The sequence below is a fragment of the Carassius auratus genome, chromosome 43 (assembly GCF_003368295.1).
Source record: "Carassius auratus strain Wakin chromosome 43, ASM336829v1, whole genome shotgun sequence".
NCBI lineage: Eukaryota > Metazoa > Chordata > Actinopteri > Cypriniformes > Cyprinidae > Carassius > Carassius auratus.
This window is the reverse complement of record NC_039285.1, coordinates 20060726-20084545: the sequence shown is the minus strand read 5'-3', so window position 1 is coordinate 20084545 and position 23820 is coordinate 20060726. Positions and strand designations below refer to the sequence as shown.

Genomic DNA, 23820 nt, shown 5'->3' with positions numbered 1-23820 from the left:
GACTGTTTGGAGGACGTGTGCAGGGCTGTGTCTTCAGGGACAGCGCACTTTCAGAGGGTGGTTGACCGTAGTTACAGCTCAGTGACCCAGAACCATGACACTTTACATCATGTGTAATCAGAACAAAAACAGTCATCCTTATTTTTGTTGGCCCATTTTAAATCGTAAGATAAAAACTGCTGCCAACACTGGACCTCTCACTGAGACAGACATTTCTATCTATCTATCTATCTATCTATCTATCTATCTATCTATCTATCTATCTATCTATCTATCTATCTATCTATCTATCTATCTATCTATCTATCTGTCTGTCTGTCTGTCTGTCTGTCTGTCTGTCTATATCTATCTGTATGTCTGTCTGTCTGTCTGTCTGTCTGTCTATATCTATCTATCTATCTATCTATCTATCTATCTATCTATCTATCTATCTATCTATCTATCTATCTGTCTGTCTGTCTGTCTGTCTGTCTGTCTGTCTGTCTGTCTGTCTATCTATCTATCTGTCTGTCTGTCTGTCTGTCTGTCTGCCTGTCTGTGTCTATATCTATCTATCTATCTATCTATCTATCTATCTATCTATCTATCTATCTATCTATCTATCTATCTATCTATCTATCTATCTATCTATCTATCTATCTATCTATCTATCTCTCTGTCTCTCTGTCTGTGTGTCTGTCTATATCTATCTATCTATCTATCTATCTGTCTGTCTGTCTGTCTGTCTGTCTGTCTGTCTGTCTGTCTGTGTCTATATCTATCTATCTATCTATCTATCTGTCTGTCTGTCTGTCTGTCTATCTGTCTGTCTGTCTGTCTGTCTGCCTGTCTGTCTATCTATCTATCTGTCTGCCTGTCTATCTGCCTTTCTAATATTATCTATCTATCTATCTATCTATCTATCTATCTATCTATCTATCTATCTGTCTATCTGTCTGTCTGTCTGTCTGTCTGTCTGTCTGTCTATATTTATCTATCTATCTATCTATCTATCTATCTATCTATCTATCTATCTATCTATCTATCTATCTATCTATCTATCTATCTATCTATCTAATCTGTCTGTCTGTCTATCTGCCTTTCTAATATTATCTATCTATCTATCTATCTATCTATCTATCTATCTATCTATCTATCTATCTATCTATCTATCTATCTATCTATCTATCTATCTATCTATCTATCTGTCTGTCTGTCTGTCTGTCTGTCTGTCTGTCTGTCTATCTATCTATCTATCTATCCATCTATCTCTCTGTCTGTCTGTCTGTCTGTCTGTCGTTTTACAGTAATGTATGCACACACATTAACTTTTTAAATACATTATACTTTTATACTTTATCACATCTGCTCTCTAAATACTCTCTAGGAAGGGACTATCCAAAGAAAGAAAGAATCTAGGACTCGTCGTCTGCAGATGAGTGTAATTATGGACTGTTTATTGTACTCAGCTGTGTGAAGTGTTTTGAAGGTTTTCATGCCAGAGCAGTTGGTCTCAGAAGCAGGAGGGGTCGGGCTTGTCGAAGCCTGGTTAAGTCTCTCAGAACGATGAACATTAAATCGCTGAATCATAATGTTCAACACAAATAACACACCCTCTATGCACGCGATTTCACCAACAGGTTGTGACAAAAAAATGATTTCCCATGAAGGAAGTGAGAGTGGAGTACAGGTTTTCACGATTAGGCATAAACAAATTTGTCCTTTCTGCCAATTAACTATACTAATATTTATTCAAAATCAATTATCTGCAGTATTTAATTTGTGTACTAATGGACATTTCCCTTGGAAATATGAAACTGGCCAAATAAATTATACTAAACAGTATCACACAGAATTCAGCATGACATTATGACAAAGCGATTTATGCAGTCTGGGTGTCAAGCAGTCGGACTCAAAGGCTCCAGTCCCACACACACACACACACACACACACACTGTCCGATTAAGAGCGTGTCTGTGGAATGATGCTGGTCTGGGCTCCATTTGTCACACAAGTGTTGCACTTCCACAGGCTTGTCTCCCTGTGTGTGTCTCTCTGTGCCATCTGTGGGGGCCGGACGGTACTAAATCTGGCTGAGCAGTGAGACTGGATGGGCTGCAGAGGTCTGCTGGCTAACCCTTCACCCTACACCCCCCGCAAAGCTCTCAAGAGGCTGGGAGTGCCCACCTCTGCCGTCAATCTCACACGTACAGTAGACAATGGAAGACCAGTAGCAAGTAGTTTAGAAGTCGTTCTGCCTTCCTGCTGAACATTCAAATGTTAACGAGCAGTACTGTGGGTGATAATGGAGAGGTGTGTGTCACAAGAGTGTGTGTGAGTGTTATGCATGTATGTAATTGTAAAAATGTATGGGGGAAGGGTCAGGTGTTATCGCTGCCGCAAACTCTGGACTCCCGAGGAAGACTATTAAGCCTCTGCATGCATTTTATCTGGCTATTACAATAAATACAGGAATACAGGAAATTATTTTATGTTGGATGTATTTATTTGATTAGCATGAACATGCAGTATTGAAGGTTATGTCCATATGAAAGAAAATCACTTTTGGAGATTTTGTCTTTTGACCTCAGCATACGTCTCTTGTTAATGATTCCCTTTAGAAAAAGTCCCAAATGTGTAACCTCTGGAGTTTCTGAAAAATGTCTCAGTAATCATAAAACTATGCTAAATAAAAATATACTATGCTATGCTAAAACTATCCAAAATAACAGTCTGTGATCACAAGTCAAATATCTCATTATGAACATCTAATTTAGGCTATAGCTCTACTATTACTATATTTCAACAATTGATTATTAATATCACATTTAATGAATTTTGGTAGCAACATCTGGGATAAAGTTGAAACAAAGTGTAACTGAGATCCTGATTATGTCTCATAAGCGTATACAAGAACAACCTCACAAAAAAAAATTTGTGAGGTCTTGGGATATACAACTTTCACTTTCCAGTTTCCTCAACCCGCTCTATTGCCCTGACATGTCTTCACCTGTGCTGAAGATTTTATTAACAACGTCCTCAACTAGGTCAGTGGAACAAATTCTAAAACTATTACCTGTACGCATGTGTGTCTGTCCTGTTACCTGCAGGATATGTTGGAATTCTGAGTTGGTTCTCCACTGTTATATCTGCATTTAATGTTCTAATCATTATCTACTCCAGTTGCAGTGAAGAGGGATTTAGCAACTGCTTAGAGCAGAGATAATATTGACTTTTAGATTCGTATGTGCATTTCACAGCAACATTTATGCACGTAAAAAAAAAAAACACAATACAACATACTGTTAAAGGCAATGTCTCTGCACAACTGCCAAATCCTCTTAACAGGGGCGCTGCACAAGATCCCGGGCCCTATGCATAGGAAGTCCTAATGGGAGACCCCCCCACCCCACCCCCTTCTTCAAAATATATATTCCTGACTTTTCAAGGGCCTTCTCTTCCTTTGGGGCAATGGTAATCAGTACTGGTTTTACGCCCAGTCCAGCGCCCCCTCCTCTTAGCACTCTCCGATGTTCTTTGTTTGACTATCAACTCATATGAGTTAATGTTCACACTCATACACAATACAGTGCAAAGTGAATCTGTAACTAATTCATACAGCAGCTTATGTTAATATTTAATTGATCACCGTACAATTTCAAAACCACATAAAGCAGGCTTGAATTTTATTTGTGCTGCGTATGTGAACAATAAACTTTCAAAACTTGGATCACAGCTGCATTTCATGAACAAATTAAGAGAATGTTTTCTATGCATGACTTCCATTATTGAAAATGGTTCTGAAAGGTTGATGGTGAGAATGCATGGGAGCACAGTGTCAAAATAAATTCTCTTGGCTCCTTCCCTTTTTCGCCTCAAGCTGAAAGTTAAGATTTCCTTCCAAAGAGCAGTTCTGAGGAGTGTGGTTCGTTGTCCTTCCTTCCCAAAACAGTTCTGTGGAAAAGATTTAACAAGCAGCTTACTGCTGGGGGAAGGGATTTGGAAAAGTGGGGGGCCCTCAGGGTCACCAAGATGTTAGGGCCTCGGGCAAGTACACACACACACAAGAGATCCAAAACGCTTTATTTGTGTTAAAGGGTGTTTACATCGCAAAAGCATTAATAATATTAAATTTCTTTAAATGCAAAAATAAATGCATACACATATACAGACAATATAGGTCTCAAACTCTGGCAGGAGAAAGAAAAAAACCCAGCAGAGCAAGGGAAAAGCAGCCAAAAACCACATCTACTAGCGCTGGAGTGGATAGAGTGAATATAGAGAGAGGGAGAGGGAGAGGGATAGAGAGAGTGAATGGGGAGGGATCAGATTCTAAGGTAGGCTGTGGTTGGCTCTTCTGATGGAAGGACTCGGGATGGATCGAGTTACACCATTTGCCGTGCATTAGTTTGTTTTCCCCCGCTCGGAACGCAGAGAGACACTTCAAGCTCGACTTAGAGTTGTTGCAATCCAAATCACGCAAAGAAAATCACGGATTCAGATGAGGTGAGTTGATTTAAAAGAGAAAATGCAGAAAAAAATAACAATAATGGGGGAAAGGAAAAGAAACGACAAGGAAAAATTTTCCAAAACATCAGAAGTACTCTAGTTCTATTTGTGCAGTGCAAAAATAGAACTGGAGCTATTTTTATCATCCTGTTACCCGTTCACACAGATTCGGATTGTTTATTATCGGAGTGACGCACGCGCGTAAAGTTCTTCATTCTGAAGAGTAGATCTCGAGGTAATAACTTACTTGGTTTTATTTGGTTTGGGTTGTATTGATTTGGTGAATGACGGGGGGATGGTACTAGAGGAGAGGGAGGGTCCTGGTGCCATTTGATCGGTGAGCTTTTGAAGATCACAAAGCTTTATCCAGAAGAGGAGCTGGACGAGACCCTCGGGCTCCGGGAATTGTTTTGCGTGGTTCGGATAAAACAAACACAGAAGGATCTTCTGGATTTATGGACCGAGATGCACACATGCTTATCTGATCTCACTGGATTTAATAGCGTAAAACACTTTGGAATATAACGCGGAGAGTGTCGTAGTCTACATGCTCGTTTGGAGAACATTCAGGTAGGATTTCTGTTTTCCTTCACACTTTGTTGCCAAAGATTTTGGAGTAAGTGGAGTAGGCTATAGTGCAGTTCTACAAGTTTAAATTTTAGCTTCTGCATTTAGACTGTTAATTCAAGACGACTGGAAGCGATTGGATAAAAGTAACTGATTTTATTTGGCGTTATTAATGAGAGAAACAGTGCCAAACATCCTGATACAATGCGTTTATTCGATTAAAGGGAAATTATTTTTTACATAGGCTATAGTGGTTGTATTGTTACTATATAATAATAAAATGAAATATAAATCAGCCTACAAAAACGAAATTTAAACAACTCAATATTGGAAAACACACAGAGCTGAAACAGAAGCTGATTCAAGCCTTGTCTCGTTTCTATTCTTGCATATAATAAACGGAATAGATGGCACAAGGCAAGGGTCAGAAATTAACCCGACTTAGGCTAAAATGTCACAGATATTCATGATATGGGGGCAACATGCTGTCCCAATGAATTCCCCTGTTTGTACCTAACAAGTGAAAGGTAAATAATAGAAATACACTTTCAGTTGGCTAATTCATTTGAGATAGACTATTTGGCATTGGGTGACATGATTGTGTAACAAAAAAGAAAAAAGAAAAACACCTCATAGAGGTCATAAATGCCCCTGAAAATCACTTACAGTTAATTTCTGACAGTGAGTGGAACCGATATATCATCATAATGCACTTCAGACCCCCCTCTCCTGTCCCGTAATGATGAGGGATAAGGGAGCCAAGTTCGCATAGTAGTAGGCTACAACGAGGAAGATTTAGAGCCTTACATTTATCTAACCTTTGCCTGGGAGTTGCATCATATAATTCAAACTGATACAATCTCATGAGAAACAGAACAGTAATAACATCTCTACTCCCTGTTTAGAATATTCGAGGCAGAGGGAGGGAGAGAGAGCGTTGCTGTTGTTGTGTAAAGTGGGTATGGAGCCTATGGTCATGCATTAACACAATCAATTTCCCAGCAGAAGCTATTAACGACCCAACACTCCTCTGTTGTCTTTATGCTTTTACCTCAACTCAAGAGATTCGTCATGCCTCGGCTCCAGCTTAAACGCCTTGATTCACATGCTCTTTCCATAGACGGGGTTCCGAGTGGAGAAGGTTTAGTTTGAAGATGCTTTATGCTGTTCATCTGGGCTGAATCGATCATAGATAAACTATTGAGTAACATCCGAGACGCGCTGTAATGTATACGCACGTAGCAAATTAAACTAAATTAGTTTTTATGTGAGTGAAAACCGTCAGAAGAATGAATGAACTATGTGAATGATTAAGTAGTCCGAGGAGATGGCACAATAATTTTTTTTTTTTTCTCTCTCTGTGTAAGCTTTTTGAGGCAAAACACTACTGAGGTAAATGTTGAGAACAAAACATGAAATGGGGGAGACTGAAGATTGAGATCATAAATTAATTTATTTATTGCAATGTCTTATAACTTCATATAGGCCTACCATGCTGTAAGACTAAGAAAACATACGTTTAAATTCTGTACATATTTTGTAGATCAAACTTAATTTTCTTTCAAAAAAATAATTATCCCATAACCTTTATCCACCAATTATATTTTAAACATGGTAATTTACAAGGTTAAACAATTGTTTAAACTATTAAAATATTTTTTATTAAAAACCAGTGAGCAATAAATGTAGAACAAATACATACAACATAAGCTAAACAACTAAAATGTCAGCTAAAAACTAGAACATGTTAGTGCTGAGCTTTTGTCTAGATTGTGAGAACCGTCTGTCCCCACAAGGACAGTAAAACCTGAAATCACCTGCGAAGCAGCCAACGTTCCCCACGAGAAAACAGCTTAATAAACAAACAAAATATTGTCTTAATTAAAATTCAAGAAAGCAGTTTTGTGAGGGTTAGGTTTAAGGGTCAGGAAGAAAAAAATAAATTTGCTTAATATAAAACCAAGACAATATCAAAGGAAATCTCCACAATGAAAAAAGAAAGGGGGAAAAGGGCATGTGTGGATGTACTGTATATCAAATTAATTAGTCTTATGACTTCTACTGTGACCTCAGAAGGGTGCTGGTCATGTATGATAGTGCGCCCCATAGCTCTTTTCTAACCATTTCTTGTTGTTTGACCATATGGAAGTTAATGGGATATGCTGTTTTCCCAAATTATGGTTTTGTTTATTTGTCCTTCATGAATGTGTGACGTGTAAACTGAGTTTAAAAGACCCATCTCTTAAAAATAATATAAATGCAAACCACAAGAGTGCATTGCCCCCCTGCAATTCCTATTATCTCTGCTGAACCCTCTTTCAGAGAGCGGCAGATAACATCTACCTCTACTGAAACTTTTACCATGAAGCAGATTCAGCACTTTTCATGTGTTTGTGAATAAAGTCAGTCACAACAGCTGGCCACATTGTGTCCACTAAGCCCACGCCAGTCCTGCTGTCTTGTGTTCATCCTCGGTCAGGCCTGAGTAACTGATTTAACCTTTAAAGCATGGAGGTCTCTTCACTGGCCGGGATTGAAAGGACCTCATGCTCTCTGTTGTTCCTTTAATACACACACACACACACACACACCTGCAGGAGATGACTTTGGGAGAGTGGGGGTGGGGAATAAGGTGCACAGGTGGGGCGGTGACCCGTCTTACAGCTGTGGAGTAACAAGTTGTGATCTGTCTGTAAACAACTGTGATTTTAATGGCTGTGTGGGAAAGCTCTAATCTCAGCGTGAATTTTTCTAGCCCCTTTCACACTGCATGTTGGTCCAGGAATCCGGATCGCCTTCTGTGTGAACACAAACACGTCCCGGAATTGATTCCTGGATCAATCCCGGGTTGGGGATCTAGTAACATTGCCGGGTTCAGTCCCGGAACTAGCTTTGTGTAAACAAAAGCCAGAACCAATGCCGTAAAGGGTGCGTCGTAGTGATAATGCTCTTTTACCGGTTGTTTTGAAGGCAGATCAATGTTCGCGATGAAAAAAAATTGTGCAAACTGTAATGAAGCAGAGATCAGTTAACTCCTCACTATCCGCATTGAAGCTGATGTCTTTCGCCAGCTTAAGTGAAAGTTAACGTGCCTAGCGTTTTCTACTCGTGCATTACACGTCACATCCTGATGCCATGTGTCATTACGGGACCTACGCTTTGTGTGTGAACGCATATATATATATATATGAGCACTGATAGCTGCTTGTATATATCTACCGTGGTATAGCAAATATTTCAGCAGCTGGCATATTTCTGCTGTTGTGTGGTATATATGATCATACTGACCAACCCTCTTTTAGAGCTTCTATTGATATATTCTTTCACTTTCCCTCTGAGTGTCAGGCCTCAGGCAGACCTGCAGGGTTCACGTTAAACTAAAGCAAAGTGATTGTGAAATGCCATTCCTCACTTAAATGACATTATTCTCTCCTGCATCAGGATGCATGAAACTAGCCTTAGCACATCAGCTACACCGATTTCTTCCGTTGGGGAGCATTTATTTCATAAGGTTAACTGAAGCCACATAGCGTCACTGACTGGCTTTGTTCTTTTGGCCTTCACTGTCACATTTCCTGCAGCTGGACTCCCGCAGGCGGGTGTTGGGTGGATCTGCTGCAGGCAATCTTACTGGAACGACCTGCCAACTCAAGCGTCGTGCCAGCATCCCGGGAAACGCAGCCAAAAACATCAACGAGTGTGTGATTGCGTCGCGCGGAGAGAGGCTGTAATGAGAATAGCCGGGGAGCAGCTAAACACTAACAGGTTGCGTGACTAGTCAACTCTCTCCACGCAGGGCCTGTCCAGGCTCATACACCGGAGGGCAAGAATGGAAAACCGAACCAAGACGTTCAATAGAAAACATGTTGCGCTCGATGTATATTGAAAAGAAATTCAAGACGGCTGACCTTTGTATGTCCTTTGTTTGTGTTTTGCATTAGGTTTCCCTCGCTCTCTTTGCCCAAGTCTGGTGTTTTCCGTGCACTGGAATTGTTGTGTTATTGTAGTGTGTCTGCGTAACTCCCTGTGGTGTTTCTATGAAAAATGATTAGTGTTTGTGAGGGATTTCTGGCATTGACAATGAGTATGTTCCAGGGTGCTGGAAATATCCTTCTTTATTTCTTGAATCAATATCCAGGCGGAGGAAATGAAACGGCGCTGTGAAGCTGTGATTAGACTCTCTGTGCTGTATTAAACTGGGGCTCCTCTTGTACACATCGCTTAATCCATTCAGTGTTTCCTGAACCCTTCCGAGAGCGCCATGCTGCTGATGTGTGCACTTCTGTGCCTATAGAGGATGCACATGGGAAAAGAAATGCATTTGGAACTCGGTTATGATAGACACATTTTTTGACACCTTGGCCTTTGACTTTCACTGATTGTCCAAACATTACAGCTTTTAATCACTCAAGCTCACAACTTCATCTTCATGTTTGTCTCGCCTCGTTCTCCTTCTCTCATCTTGTTTTCATTTTGATCATTCTCTTCTCATCTCATATTGTCTCTCATGCTTGTTTCGTCTCATCCAGTGTGTTTTCCTCATCTTGTTTGTTCTCTTTCTTTACATACTTCTCCATATTGTATCCATTTTTCACCTTGTCATTTTTCTTCTCTTCTTTTGTTTTGGAATCATCTGTTCTGGTTTTTATTTTGACACTTATCCCTATCTTATATGTCTTTCTTTGTGTCTCCTTGCTTCAATTCTTTGCCTTATATTGTCTTTTCTTCACTTTTGGTCTCATCTTGTCTCTCCTTTTCTTCTCATCTCATTCTTCTCGAATGTAATCTGGTGTATACTTCTCATAGTATCTGTAGTTATAACAATAATTTGTCTTGTCTTAGCTTCTCTTGTCTCTTTTTTCTCATCTTGTCCCTTCTTTTTCATCTATTGTCTCAATCCCTGTCTCATGTCCTCTCCTTGTCTCACTTTTCTTCAATTCTTGCCTTGTCTCGTGTCAATTCTTCTCATCTAGTCACTCTTTCTCTTGGCTCTGGTCTTGTCTTGCCTCTCCTTTTCTTGTATTCTCCTCTTATTCATTTTGGTTCTGGTCTCATCTTGCACTAATACTTGTCTCATCTCTTGTGGTTTGTCCTTCTTGTCTATACTAATTTTGTCTCGCCTCAGCTCCTCTTGTCTTATTCTAATCTCAATGATTTCTTTTCTCATCTCATCTTTTCTTTCCTTTTTCACTTCTTGTCTCATGTGTTCGATTCTCATCTCACCTCTCATCCTTTTCTCAGCTCTTCTCCTTGCTTCAGTTCTTGCCTTGTCTTCTCTCTTGTCTTCTCATCTTATCTCTTCTTTTCATCTTATCTTGTCTTTCTTGCTTGTCTCAGCACCTCTTCTTTCCTTTTTCTCATCTTTCCTTTTCTCACCATGTCTCATCTTGCCTTTTCCCCTCACTTTTTTCCTTCATTTTTCTTGTCTTCTATTATACGATTGTCTTTTGTCTCCCTTTCCATAACTTTGTCTTCTCATATCATCAGCCTTTTCTCTTATCTCATATAAAATAACTGCCAGAGAAAGAGTCATTTCTATTGATCCGATCAAAGCATGATAGCCCAGAATCCCTTGTAGTCAGTCTGTTGAAATGAAGATCCAATATTGCAACAGATGAGCAGAGAATCTCCTTTTCCTTGAAGGACTGTGGATCGTATTTCTGTTGGAGAATTTCCCCAGGCCACATCCCATTCAGCTGATTAATTGAGAACTGATCAATCAACACCTAATCAATAAAGGCAGAGTGGTACAGGCAGCATATGCATAGTACAGCATGGGAGCAGGTGTGCAGGGCTGCTAATTGCAAAAATGTCAATACTGTATGCAAGCATGTGTGGCGGGACGCACTCAGGAAGTGGTTGAGGCCTGACTCACTCACTTTCTATCCTTCCGCCAAGCTGTTTGTTGTCTCCATGTAAATTGCTTATATCCGTCCGGGCTTTGCTGGCATGAATAATTTGTAGCTTTATAAATATTTGACTTTACGCTGCTCATCAATATGCACAGATGATTGTCTCTCTAGGAGAAGACCCCAACCACAGCACACAGACCTCTGAAAATCTTCCTGTTTGAATGTCCATTTGGAGACAAACACACTCCCCATTATATTCCACAATCCAAACACAAACTCTGCACACTTAATAGTACACAAATGACATCCTTAAATACAGTGTACATGTTAAAGTGTGTATCAGAGCTAGCTGACAGCACAACGTTTGCATGTGTGGAGTCTTAAGCTCTCGCTTTCCACCCCCTCTCTGTCTGTTTTTTGACCTTCCTCTCGTGGACAGATTTTCAATCATGGGTATTGGCTGCCAAATACACATGCACATACGCACACACTCTAAATGATCTGTTGGGAGTGAACCTACTCGCATGCACACACAAAAAACAGACGTCCTAATCTACATAGCAAATCCTGACAGAGGTCATGCACAAAAACACAAGAGAAAACAGTTATGAATAGTGGCTGATGGTGTTGACTGCATGCGTTTGTGTATGTTGCAGGTAACATCTACGTCAGTGCAGTACAGGAGGTGTGTGACCTCTGTGCCAGCAATGGGGTGGCGAGAACTGACGATTGACCTGCTGCTACTGCTGCTGTTGGTGTCCCATCTGGAGGCTGTGAGCTTTCCTGAGGACAACATCCCTTTAGATGTTGTGGACCGACACTGTAAGAACCAGCAGACACCACACTGTTTATTAATTGCCACCATCTGCATGAGATCTTTATCAAGTTCTTTAAAACACACACACACACACACACACACACACACACACACACACACACACACACACACACACACAGGTCTTTCTTCAGCTAGAGGCACCTTTGGAACTGCAGGCTTTTAGAAAGTCGTAAAGCACACATTTTTCTAAACTCTTACTTGTGCATCACATTTCCCATAAGCAGTGGCTAGTGGATATACCTACAACATTTTTTGTTTTTCAAAGGAAAAAAGGAGTCACAAAAATGGCCATAATTTCTGCATAATTGAACAAAATTACTCTTGACAAGACAACAATATTCTGATATATGGTAATATACTACAAATAAATTGAGGTGTAACCATGTTTTTTCTTGTGCAAATATTTTCTTGTTTTAGGTCTATATTTTACCCTAAACATTTTCTTCATTGACACTTTTGACTAACACTAACAAAAAAAATAAAAAAAATAAAAAAACTTTAGTAGCTAAATTATTTGTGCTGGAAATGACACCACAAATTAAAGGAAACATAGAATATTTTAGGAATATTTAAATAATGAAGTGGCTTGTTTAATTATTGTTATAATACACAACATCATAATAAAAATAATATGATGTTTATAATGGATTTTTATAGTTCAGTATTGAAAGTCTGGGTTTGGGACTAAATTTAAACCAATAAAAAGTCATTTTCAAAGTAATTTGAAAGGTTACAAAAATAAATTATGGTAAGGAATGAAAAGAACTTATGAAGTAATAATTTAGGGACATGAAAGTGCCTGTATTTGGTTGAAGAAACAGTCATCCACATTCTTTGGAAGAAGACATTCACAAATAGAGTCGCTGCATTAGTGCTGCTGTGCTCCGCAGTGAGAAAACACTCCAGCATGCTGACAGTGCATTCGCTGGACGTCAATGCGGGACCTGCTGGTGTAATATTCATTACTTCAGCCAAGTCGTTCTTCAGGGTAGTTTAACATGCAATTGCCACAGCCGATCAATACCAACATCGATCTCTGTTGACATTAATACTGAATAACGGGGCATCTGTTTGTTCTACAGATGCACGCCAGTACCCCGTGTTCCGTGGACGCCCCTCTGGCAACGAATCTCAGCACAAACTGGACTTTCAGCTGATGACCAAGATTCATGATACGCTTTTCATTGCGGGCAGGTAAGTCAGCACAGGATGTGGAAGTGAGATCTTCGACCTTTTGACCTGTTCAGACAGTTCAGATGAGCTGGTCGATGACCATTAGAAATATGAGTAGAAATTTGTGTGTGAACTAATTCTCTCTCTCTCTCTCTCTCTGGCAGGGACCAGGTATATTTAGTGAGTCTGAGAGAGTCCTACAGGAACGAGATTATTCCATACAGGGTGGGTTCACAGTAAATTAATTTATGACCAAAGTGCTCTTGTCTCTTGCGAGGCGTGACAAGTGATAAAAACTCTTGTTAATCAAAGATCCGAATCCAGTCATGGCAGCGCTTTTTGTAAATCGCTAGGTTTCTGTTTCTGTCTTTCTGTCCCTGCCCATGGTGTAGTACATTGTTAATGTTTAAGAGTGTGCGGGTGGGAAGCTGTGTCTAATGGTGATGGTGTGTGATGTCACAGAAGCTGACGTGGCGGTCGGGGCAGGCGGACAGGGAGACGTGTGCCATGAAGGGAAAGCACAGAGTGAGTCCTCCTCCTTCTTTTGCATAAATCACTTGTCACTGGTTCTGTAGTATTTACAGCACTGAAGCAACCATAAATCACTCTGTCTTGACTTTCTCTCAGGACGAGTGCCATAACTTCATTAAAGTCCTGGTTCCGAGAAACGATGATCTTGTGTTCATCTGCGGAACAAATGGTTTCAACCCCATGTGCCGTTACTACAGGGTAAGTCAACTGTCTGTATGTTGATTTCCTCTCATAAGTGACTGGTTAATATGAATGGGAGCAGTTTTACAGTATAATGAAGATAAGGACTCTGGATCTCTATATTTTCTTTTTCTCTCTGTTATTTAGTTGGATAACTTGGAGTTTGATGGGGAAGAGATCAGCGGTTTGGCCCGATGCCCGTTTGATGCAAAGCAGACAAACGTTGCCCTGTTTGCTGGTATGAGAGCTGTCAGGATAATGAGGGGGATGATGAATAACTTTGCCATGATTTTTAAAGGTTTTGGATCAAATTAATGCTCCAATGAGAGCCAAGACTGACGTTGAACATAAATCAGAAGCCACGAGAACGTCCTGTCTTCATGCCAGCTCTTTTAGCATAGGCTACAGACAGGAACAGCACAACCTGACGACAATTAGTACACTTTGATATCACACCTGCATCTGAATGAGTCTGTACAGGCCACACACAGCAAAAAAAACAACAACAACAGTACCATCAGTATTTTGTCTTGTTTTCTAGTTCAAATATTGACATTGTTTTTTGTTTAAGCATTAAACTCACTAAATTTAATTTCATTAAAACAATAAACTGTATTCATTATTATTATTATTATTATTTAGACAGCAAAATTATTATTTTTTTCAGTAACTGGAACATATAAAAGAGCAGGTGCAATGAAGTAAAAATTGTATATCTTGTTCATTCTATATTGCATCTCAAAATGAGTGTTTTTTGTTTTGGTCTGAATAGACCTTTCCTCTGAGATTTGTGTTCCTCTCAACTTTGCTCGAGTTGTGTGTAATTGCGTAGTGAAGCTGAAGTGTGTTTTAAGCTCACATATTTATGTCATAGATGGTAAGCTGTACTCAGCGACGGTGGCAGACTTCCTGGCCAGCGATGCTGTGATTTATCGCAGCATGGGAGACGGTTCTGCCCTTCGCACCATCAAATATGACTCCAAGTGGTTAAAAGGTACAGAAACTCTTGCTTGTCTGCTAAACGTACATGCTAGTCAGCATTTTATGCTAACCTTATTGAACCCAGTACACATCTAATCTATAACCTGTAACCATACCTTAAAAAAGTCAATGGGGGAGGAGAGAAAACGGTGGTTGTTGATGTAAAATCCAGCTTCCTGTGGCACAAACTAGGTCAACACTCAGCCATTCCAACAAAAACGCATAAAAATTTAACTTGAGGTCAGCTGCAGGGATGCTAATGCTCTCTTTCTCTTCCAGAGCCACATTTTCTCCACGCCGTGGACTATGGGGATTTTGTCTACTTCTTTTTCAGAGAAATCGCAGCCGAGCACAACAACTTGGGAAAGGTATGACACGCAATGTGATGTACAGTACAATGCTAACACTGCTAAAAATGTTCACAAAACACACACAAAAAGTAATGCACCATGGTGTTAGTGATGGTATCAGATGGTTATACCTTGGCTTCTGAACTGTAATAATGTAGTTCAGATTTGTATGTTAATGTAGTATTCATAGGCATTTATTTAGAGATGAATGTTTGTTCCAGAGGGTCAATATATCATCCATTGCCTCAGGATTTGCTTTAAATTGGCCCATATAATGACTTCTTTATTCCACAGACTAATTAATATTTAAGTTTAGTTAATATTGTACTCAACACCTGCATCGAGAGCAGGTTTTACAGTAGTGAATTATTAAGATGGTTACATGGTGCTAATTCAAGCCCTCTAGCACACTGCAGTTTTGTTCTAAAAGAAAGAAAAAAAGATGTTTCTTGCGTATATTTAGATTCAACTTAGCCGCCGGGGAGATAGATCTATTATTTAGAGAGTGATGCTGAGTTTCTCCCGCTATTTTTCTCTCGCTGCAGGCGGTTTACTCCAGAGTGGCTCGGATCTGTAAAAATGACATGGGAGGGTCTCAGCGGGTGCTGGAAAAACACTGGACAACTTTTGTTAAGGCTCGCCTGAACTGTTCCGTTCCCGGAGAATCGTTTTTCTACTTTGACGTTCTTCAGGCTATTACGGACATCATCGACATTAATGGGGTGCCTTCTGTGGTTGGAGTTTTCACCACCCAGTTGAACAGGTAAAGCTTGTCACAAGCCTTTCCACAAAATCTTCACATGGAAACGGGCTGAATAGCGCTAATGTCACTGTTTCTTGACTTATTCAGTATCCCTGGCTCTGCGGTGTGTGCGTTCTCCATGGCAGACATTGAGAAAGCATTCCATGGCCGTTTCAAAGAGCAAAAAACAGCAGATTCGGTGTGGACACCATTTCCAGAGGAGAAGTTGCCAAAGCCCAGGTTGGTGAACGCACTAGTGCATGACAGCTAATCATTGCGACATAAAAAATTAACATAAGGTAATTGGACACGCTGCATATTTAACCTGTGTGCGCAGTGACCATTTGGAGGCGGGTATAGATTTACAGGCATGGGGCACATGGATCTTTGCCCCCTTTGCCTCAACTTTTCTCTTTCCTTTCAGACCCGGCTGCTGTGCGGGACACGGTTCAGCAGAGTCTTACAAAACCTCCATCGAGTTTCCAGACGAGACCCTTCAGTTCATCAAGTCACACCCACTCATGGACTCCTCAGTCCCCTCCATTGGAGACGAACCGTGGTTCACCAAAACAAGAGTCAGGTACGGGCACAGTGCCACCATTCAGCCCAGTCTGAAGAACCTTGGTCTGACACTCTCGCAGGATATGCTGCAACCAAGACTTCTGACAAACTGCAAAGTCTGCCCGCTTTGACAGGAAAAGCCACCAGCTCTGTTTGATTTAACTGAAATGGTTATATTTCATAAACAGAAAAAAATTGTTGCAATCCATCAGAAAGAAATCTAATACTAGCACAGATTTGTACATAAAAACATAATTACAATACAACACACTGAATAGTTTGCCATCTTGACCCAATGTCAGCTGTTAAATAAATACTGGGTAAACATTTTAACCCTCCCAGCAAAGAGCGTTGGTTTCACATTCTAAACAACTGGCACGCCTAATTTAACTAGTTCAGGTCTTGATAGATGTGTCTCTTTTCAACATGTTTTGTCTTGTGTCAGCTTAAGTTAAGCTGTTGTAAATTAGGCGTCTCCTTGCAACTGAAAAGCGGCCCTGTACTCAACTGTTTTTCCTTTGTCTTTGTAGGTACAGGCTCACGGCACTCGCCGTTGATAACACTGCAGGACCCCAGAGGAATTACACGGTGGTTTTCATTGGCTCTGAGGCAGGCATCGTCCTAAAAGTGCTGGCTAAGACGTCCCCGCTGTCTTTAAATGACAGCATCCTACTAGAGGAGATCGATGTTTTCAACCAAGCCAAGTATGTTTTCATCCTATAATTGTCTCATGATTAGTTTTTAGACACATTCTCGTTGACTTAAAATTCTGGGTCTTTTTATGAAGTAGTCTTGGCTATTTAGCCAGAAATGAGTCCCAAATTGTGACCTGAATAAAGTTTTGGAACCTTTGAGATGAGATTAGATCTGTTTACTGTGAAAGCGAAATGTTCTCACTCTCATTCGTCAGTGTGTGTGTGTGTGTGTTTTGTTTTCCTTCTGCTGAATTGTGACTGAAGAAAACAGCGACTGACGGATAGATCCGATAACATGTGATTTATCTGTTTTTCATCATCTCCCTCCCTCTGTTTTTCTCCCAGGTGTTTATCCAGCAATGAGGACGATCGGCGAATTCTGTCTTTCCATCTACATAAAGACACCCACACACTCTATGTGGCCTTTTCTAGCTGTGTGGTCAGAATACCTCTCAGCCGCTGTGAACGACACAGTTCCTGTCAAAAGTGAGTCCTGAATGCAACACTGTTTATACAGTTTTTGGCATATCCAATTCAAATATGTTTCAATTTTATAGTCTGAACAGCACAAAGCCTCATTAACCATTGTGTAGTGTGTTCTTTTTTCATATTGTGTTGGTATAAACAATATTTTTGGTGTGTTGCAGGTCTTGTATTGCATCTAGAGACCCCTACTGCGGCTGGATGTCACATGGAGCTTGTGAGCGCATTCCTGCAGCTGTGCAGTAAGTCAATCACGAAAATATTCAGATTTACCTAGAGGATATACTGAGAACACTAAACTGAATAATTGACACTGCAACCGATTTCCTAAAAAGCTGAGCTAGATTCTTTCTTCTTTTAACTTAACAGTTCTCATTTCCAATTTTCTTCATGAAAAATATATTTTTTAGTTTTGATGCCTGCAGTTTTTATTTTTATTTTTGAAACAGGCAAAACAGTATATGTTAATGATGATGCCCAGAACTTGTATCCGTAGTACAAACTCATTTATCTTATTACTCTTTTTCCTGTTTTGCAGAACTGGTTATGAGCAAGATGTCGAATACGGCAACACGGCTCACCTCGGCGACTGTCATGGTGAGCTCATCAACACATGCCCCTTTTCAGAAACATTAGTTAGAAGTTGTGACGTCAATAACCCCCTCACACTCTCAGCTGACTGAAATTAACACATATCACACGAACATCATATTAATTCCTTTGACAATTAAACACTCACATATTTACACATACATTGTGTAGGGCTTAACATTACAGAAAGTGAAAGAGCGATACAGCGTAAACCAGAGGAAAACAAACACTTTTTTATTCTTTTGTAGTAAAAACTATTTTAGCGTTTTTATAATTTCAGACTTTTATTTTTGTTATTTTATGCTGATTTCCTGTTCCTTTAATTCTTTTAGAATTTTTGGCCACTACATCAGCGCCAGATTTCAAATCATATGGCGACCCAACCTCTGGTTAGTTTCCTGTACTGCACTGGATTCATTCCTTGAGATCTTTCTCCCTTTCTTTTCTCCTCTACTGCTGCACCTACACTTATTCCTGTGCTTTTCATCATATCATCACCATTATCACTGAGAGGCACCTGATCTCTCAGCACCAGCTTGTCTATCATTTCATTCATTCATTCTTTCGTTCTTGCATGGATATATGCTGTCTCCACTTTATCATCTCCCTGGACTATATTGTCATCTCCTCATTCTATTAGAGATAATCTTCATCCTTTCCCTCCTTTCAAGCTGAAATTTTCCTTACCTGAGACTCTGCACAGCCATTACATCCCTGTAATGGTTCATAACATCAGAGTCAATCTCTAAAAATTTACCTCAAAGAATCCTATAAACTGACGTATGACATCCTGTCAGTATGCACTAACCCCAATCATTACGTTGTGCCAATCATGGGCTCAGATTCAGATACAGTTTGTTTGTTGCTACAGACATGGAGTTGCCATCATCGTCAGTCACAGTGCCCGTGACCTCTGAACCCATACAATCACCTCAAACCATCCCCACTCAGATTCCCCAACTCTTTGGCTCACGGAAATTTGTGTTCCACGATGACCCAGCCACTTCACGTTCTGTTGAGCATATACCAGGTGTGCTGGAGGGTAAGGCCTTGACCGGTGCGCTTTGCGCTGCTGCATGGAATTCTGGGTAATAGCTGCTATTAGTGCTGCTAGTCTACTGAGAGAGTGCATACATCTCTGATAGCAGCCCATTGGCATGATAAGCAATACTGCAGTCAGTCACACTACATTAACAAAGTAGGGATGCAAGTGCTCTTGAAAACTTTCAGGTCAGCACAATGCCTTGTTTTTTTAAAGTCTATTGAGATGATGCAGGCAGCTATACTTAGATTCCATCAGCATATAAAGCTTTTTATTATTAGTTTTCCTACTTTTAAATGTCTTTTATGTTACTATGATTTGTCTTCCACATTTAACTTTATTTTATATATATTTTAGTTTAATGCATTTTCTATGACATTTTTTGTTCAGTCTGTCTTAAATGGCTACATATTTATCTTCTTCCATCCTTTTCTTTCTTTGCCAATGGTTTTTGGTTTTAGGAAATCTTCCAAAGGCCTTGCCACTGAGCAACACTTTTAAGCACCTCTCGAGCAACATTATTCACCAACTAACTCTTTCGAATATATATGCGGACACTAACAACACTCACCCCTGGGTACTAAACAAAGACAGCGGGCTTAATTCTCTTTGGGAAACTCTTGTGTAAAACAACAACATATTAACTCACTTGATAATGCAACCCTTCTGCAATAAAATGTTCCACCCCACCTCTTTACTAATTTGCTTCCTTTACTAATATAGATAAACAGGATATCTCATTGTATTTTTTGAATTTCTTTCTTGGTATATTTCTTTAATAAGCTTCTTAAATGCTGGAAATAACAGTTGTATGCTTTTGATTCACACCAAATTGTGGTGGGGCTGGGACTTTTTGCTTAAAGAGAGAATTGTTCAGTGATCAACGGTGCGAGTGTGTTAACATGGTATTTGGCTATCTGTGTTGCAGGTGTATGGGAAATACAAGCAGGTGAATCTAACCAGATGGTGCATATGAATATCCTTGTCTCCTGTGTGTTAGCTGCATTCCTGCTCGGTGCATTCATCGCGGGCATGGTCGTTTACTGCTATAGAGATGCTTTCCTTCGCACTCCACGCAAGATCAAAAAAGATGCAGAGTCAGCACAGTCATGCACTGATTCCACTGGCAGTTTTGCCAAGCTCAATGGTCTGTTCGACAGTCCTGTGAAAGAGTACCAACCCAATATAGATACTCCTAAACTTTACACCAACCTGTTGACCAATGGGAGGGAGGTACCAACCACCGGAGACACTAAGACGATGCTCTTGAGTGGGCAGCCACCAGAACTAGCAGCACTGCCTACACCAGAGTCCACACCAGTGCTGCAACAAAAGAGTCTTCAGCCAATTAAGAACCAATGGGAGAGAGCTCATGGAAAGATGAGTGGCTCCCGCAAAGATGGACCAACCAAAATCCATCCGTACCTTCCTTCCAGTCCCCCACCCCATTCCACTGTCAGCAACCCCCACATCCCCAGTGCCGTGGTACTGCCCAATGCCACACATGAGAACAGGGAATCCTTCAGTACTCCTGAAGGGTCTCAAGCAGAAAAGAAGATCCAGAATAGTGATCAACATGGTTCCAGATCTGGCCGTAAAGACCAGCGGTGTAATGTGGATGCCAGGAACACACTGAATGACCTCTTGAAGCACCTGAATGAGAACCACCCCAAAGCTATTATGGTGGAGATGCCCAAATCCCGACAGCACCTAATGCTGGAACCCATTGTAAGCCCAACGGAGATTCCACCCAAAGTCCCAAGCCGAGAGGCCTCCTTGTACTCTCCATCTTCCTCTTTAACCAGAAATAGCCCAACCAAGAGACTGGATGTGCCAACTACACCAACATCGCCCACAGGGCAGATGGGCACTCTCGAGAGACAGCGGTATCAACGCAGTTCATCCCAGCGACACTCCATTTCCTCACCGCCCAAAGGGCTGCACTCACCTGGTGGGGCCATAGTGTCCCGGCAACCTAGTTTGAACAGAGGTGGGTACATGCCCCCAACTCCTACCCCACCCACTAGACTAGACTCTCACGGGGTACCAATGGCTATGACACCTTCCATATCCCGGCAGAGCAGCTACAGTGGTCATGGGTCTTTACCACGAACATCCATCAAACGGACAGCATCGTCAAAGCCAGATGTGCCACCCATACCCAATGGCTTTGCACCACAGACTGCACAAATGAGGGCAGTGAACAAGTATAGCTACTGAAATGCTTAGCCGAATCTTACTCGTGCATTAATGGACGGTGGGAGTAAAAGTGTTCGGTCCACAGAGATATGGTGTGCCAGTCTCTGTTTCCTATGAAGGGAAATTAATTGGATGCCAGAGCTTCTGTTTTGGGGTAGTTGTGCTATTTCGCTATGACGTTGTCCTGTCATGCTTGAGTGGCAGGTGACAGATTCTGATCTTCAAGGCGGCAGGGACGCCTGAGGTCACAGGTCTCAGCTGACGTGCAGCATAAAGCAGCTGCGTAGTTGCTGCGGCGATCGGGCAGCGTAAGCTCCCAGTGCACTGTTCAACCCCATCAATGTGAACTGTATTTGTTTTACTGTTTGGAAAATATGATATTCTTGCTTGGAAATCTCTCCAGAAGACAGACAGAGTGAAAGGGACATGTTGCGTGTCTCTGTTTGATTAGTCCCTGGGGCTAACCAGTGTGCATTCATTGATCATGTGTTTGTTTTCTGAACAAGCTTGAGTCATCGCTGTCATAAAATAAATTAAATTTTTGGTGCATTAACGTCTGATGTGTTTGGACACAGAACTCCAGACATAAATTAATCATTTATGCGTGCAAAAGAAATGTCCAGGGCTCCTGCTTGGACTACTGATTTAAAAACTCACAGTGTAAAAGTGCCCTCAACATTTGTGCTGCTAAGTGTAGACGATGACAATGTTTAACAGACTACAGTGTGGCATTCCATGCAGCAGTTCTGTGTGTCGAGCTGCGTCAAGCTTTTAAACACACAGGCTCAGCACAGGATCACGCTGGCCAAATGTACAATATTCTTTTTGGTCATTTTTAGTTTCAGTAAATCACTGGGAATCCTGTAAACCCATAAAGTCAACTTTCAACTATGCTATACGGCAGATCATTTATTAAGCTTTCTCCTTTCTTACATGCCAAGCACTGCTGTTGGGTGTATGAAGTCTCCTTTTACGTTCTTAAGTATTCCTTGCAGTTTACACCATTTCAGAGAGTTTGCTTTTTAGTTCCTGGGCAAAGCATTACATAAAACTGCAAACAGCACATTCCTTACTACAAGCCACTTTTCAGCTCTGTGGCAAAACCCAACCTCAGCTCCATACTAGACCCTATCTGAGAGTTACGTTTCACTTTGCTTGTTTAAAAGAGGCCTCAATTCCATACTCACTATAAGTGTACAATTACTACAGTACCTACCAGTGTGTCTTGCAGAGTTGTGCCAGTGATAGCTTCATTGTGAATATACAACTATTCAAGTATGGATATTTTCAAGGCAAGTTTACCTGGATCAGTGTATTTGTGTGCCTTATTAAAGTAATGGGAGTGCGGTTTGATTTTCAACATTTCACTATCATCAAACAAATGATTTTTGGTTGGATATGACCAGTAATCTAACCCTGGATGGGAATACCATGATTTGGCTGGACCTTCAGAATGGTTTTCTTTGAGAGAAATAAATAATAATAATAAAATTTCTTTTTTTTTTTTTTCTTTTTTTTTAGGAAAAGGAAAAGATTATAATTACTAAGACATTTTCTTATTGTAATTTTATTCTTATGCATTTCTGGAAGGTGCTAATTTGCGATGATGAGATGCCATGTAATGAATGTATTATAAATCTAAAATGTATATCACCTGACTCTCAGCTCACCATATTTCACAACATTTAATGGGGTCAAATCGAGATTTGAGTGTTTTTAGAGAGGGTCATCTGCAATTAGATACACAATGTTTGTTTGAAATTACTTGGGAATGTCAGTATATTAAGGGGAAACTTGCCTGTTCAAGCCCAAAGCTTCATGTTTGTTTACATGTTCTGATTGTATTAAAGCAGCTAAGTGGAGACTGGTGCATCATCACCTGCTAAAGTTAAGTTTTATTAAAGGAGTAAGAGTAGATCCTGTGCTCTGGTTCAGGTTGTCCTATGTTGAACTGCCTTGTATATTGCAATATAAATCTGACTTCAAGCCTTTACTGTTCAGTCACCACTCTGTGTGCAAAGAAACCAGACTGGTCTACCTTTTATTTTTAATACTGTGCAAAAATTGGCAGTTGGAATACAGCTTCTCTTTTCTGGAATATTTTCATGTGTAGATATTGTAAAGCTGTACTGTGAAAGTGTAAATAATTACAGTCATTGTTTAAGAATATTTTTGTTGACTTTTTTAACACAGCATGTATAGTTGAAATAAAATATTACTGCACAGAATATTACTACATTTTATTCCCCCTTCTTTGTTAATTAAGAATGAAACAACCCAACACATACTTGTAAGACAGTTGATAATATAATATGCATTTGTGGTTCTTGGGATACTCAGGAACCATGGCACTTGTCATTCTTGATGCCAAACCCAGCAGTTCATATTTGGATGAAGTTTCAGTGCAATGCAAATATTTTGCAAATAATCACCGAACCCCAACACACGCTGACAATCCTTTTGTATGCTGGATCTGTGGGCTGAAACTCAAGAGCTGCATGACTGATGTTTTTATCGTCTTCACTGATGAGAGATTTAGCACATACT

General features: G+C 40.4%; 1 protein-coding gene across 5 annotated transcripts; it reads left to right on the top strand.

The window, feature by feature from the left end:
* Nucleotides 1-4275: 4275 nt before the first annotated feature.
* Nucleotides 4276-23506, top strand: LOC113061862 (semaphorin-6D-like). 5 transcript variants are annotated; one of them, XM_026231336.1, is made up of 19 exons: nt 4276-4485; nt 11564-11729; nt 12828-12939; nt 13083-13143; nt 13381-13443; nt 13546-13647; nt 13777-13867; nt 14504-14623; nt 14890-14978; nt 15506-15723; nt 15811-15942; nt 16127-16282; nt 16794-16967; nt 17304-17444; nt 17606-17683; nt 17980-18038; nt 18365-18421; nt 18904-19062; nt 20003-23506. In XM_026231336.1, the coding sequence occupies exons 2-19, from the start codon at nt 11615-11617 to the stop codon at nt 21292-21294; spliced, it is 3219 nt and encodes a 1072-aa protein (XP_026087121.1). In that variant the 5' UTR covers nt 4276-4485; nt 11564-11614; the 3' UTR covers nt 21295-23506. The 5 variants fall into 5 exon arrangements, with proteins under 5 accessions (XP_026087121.1, XP_026087122.1, XP_026087119.1 ...); XM_026231334.1 differs by having other exon boundaries at nt 4278-4485; nt 18904-19074; XM_026231335.1 differs by lacking the exon at nt 4276-4485 and adding an exon at nt 4529-5058 and having other exon boundaries at nt 18904-19074.
* The last annotated feature ends 314 nt before the right edge of the window (nt 23507-23820 follow it).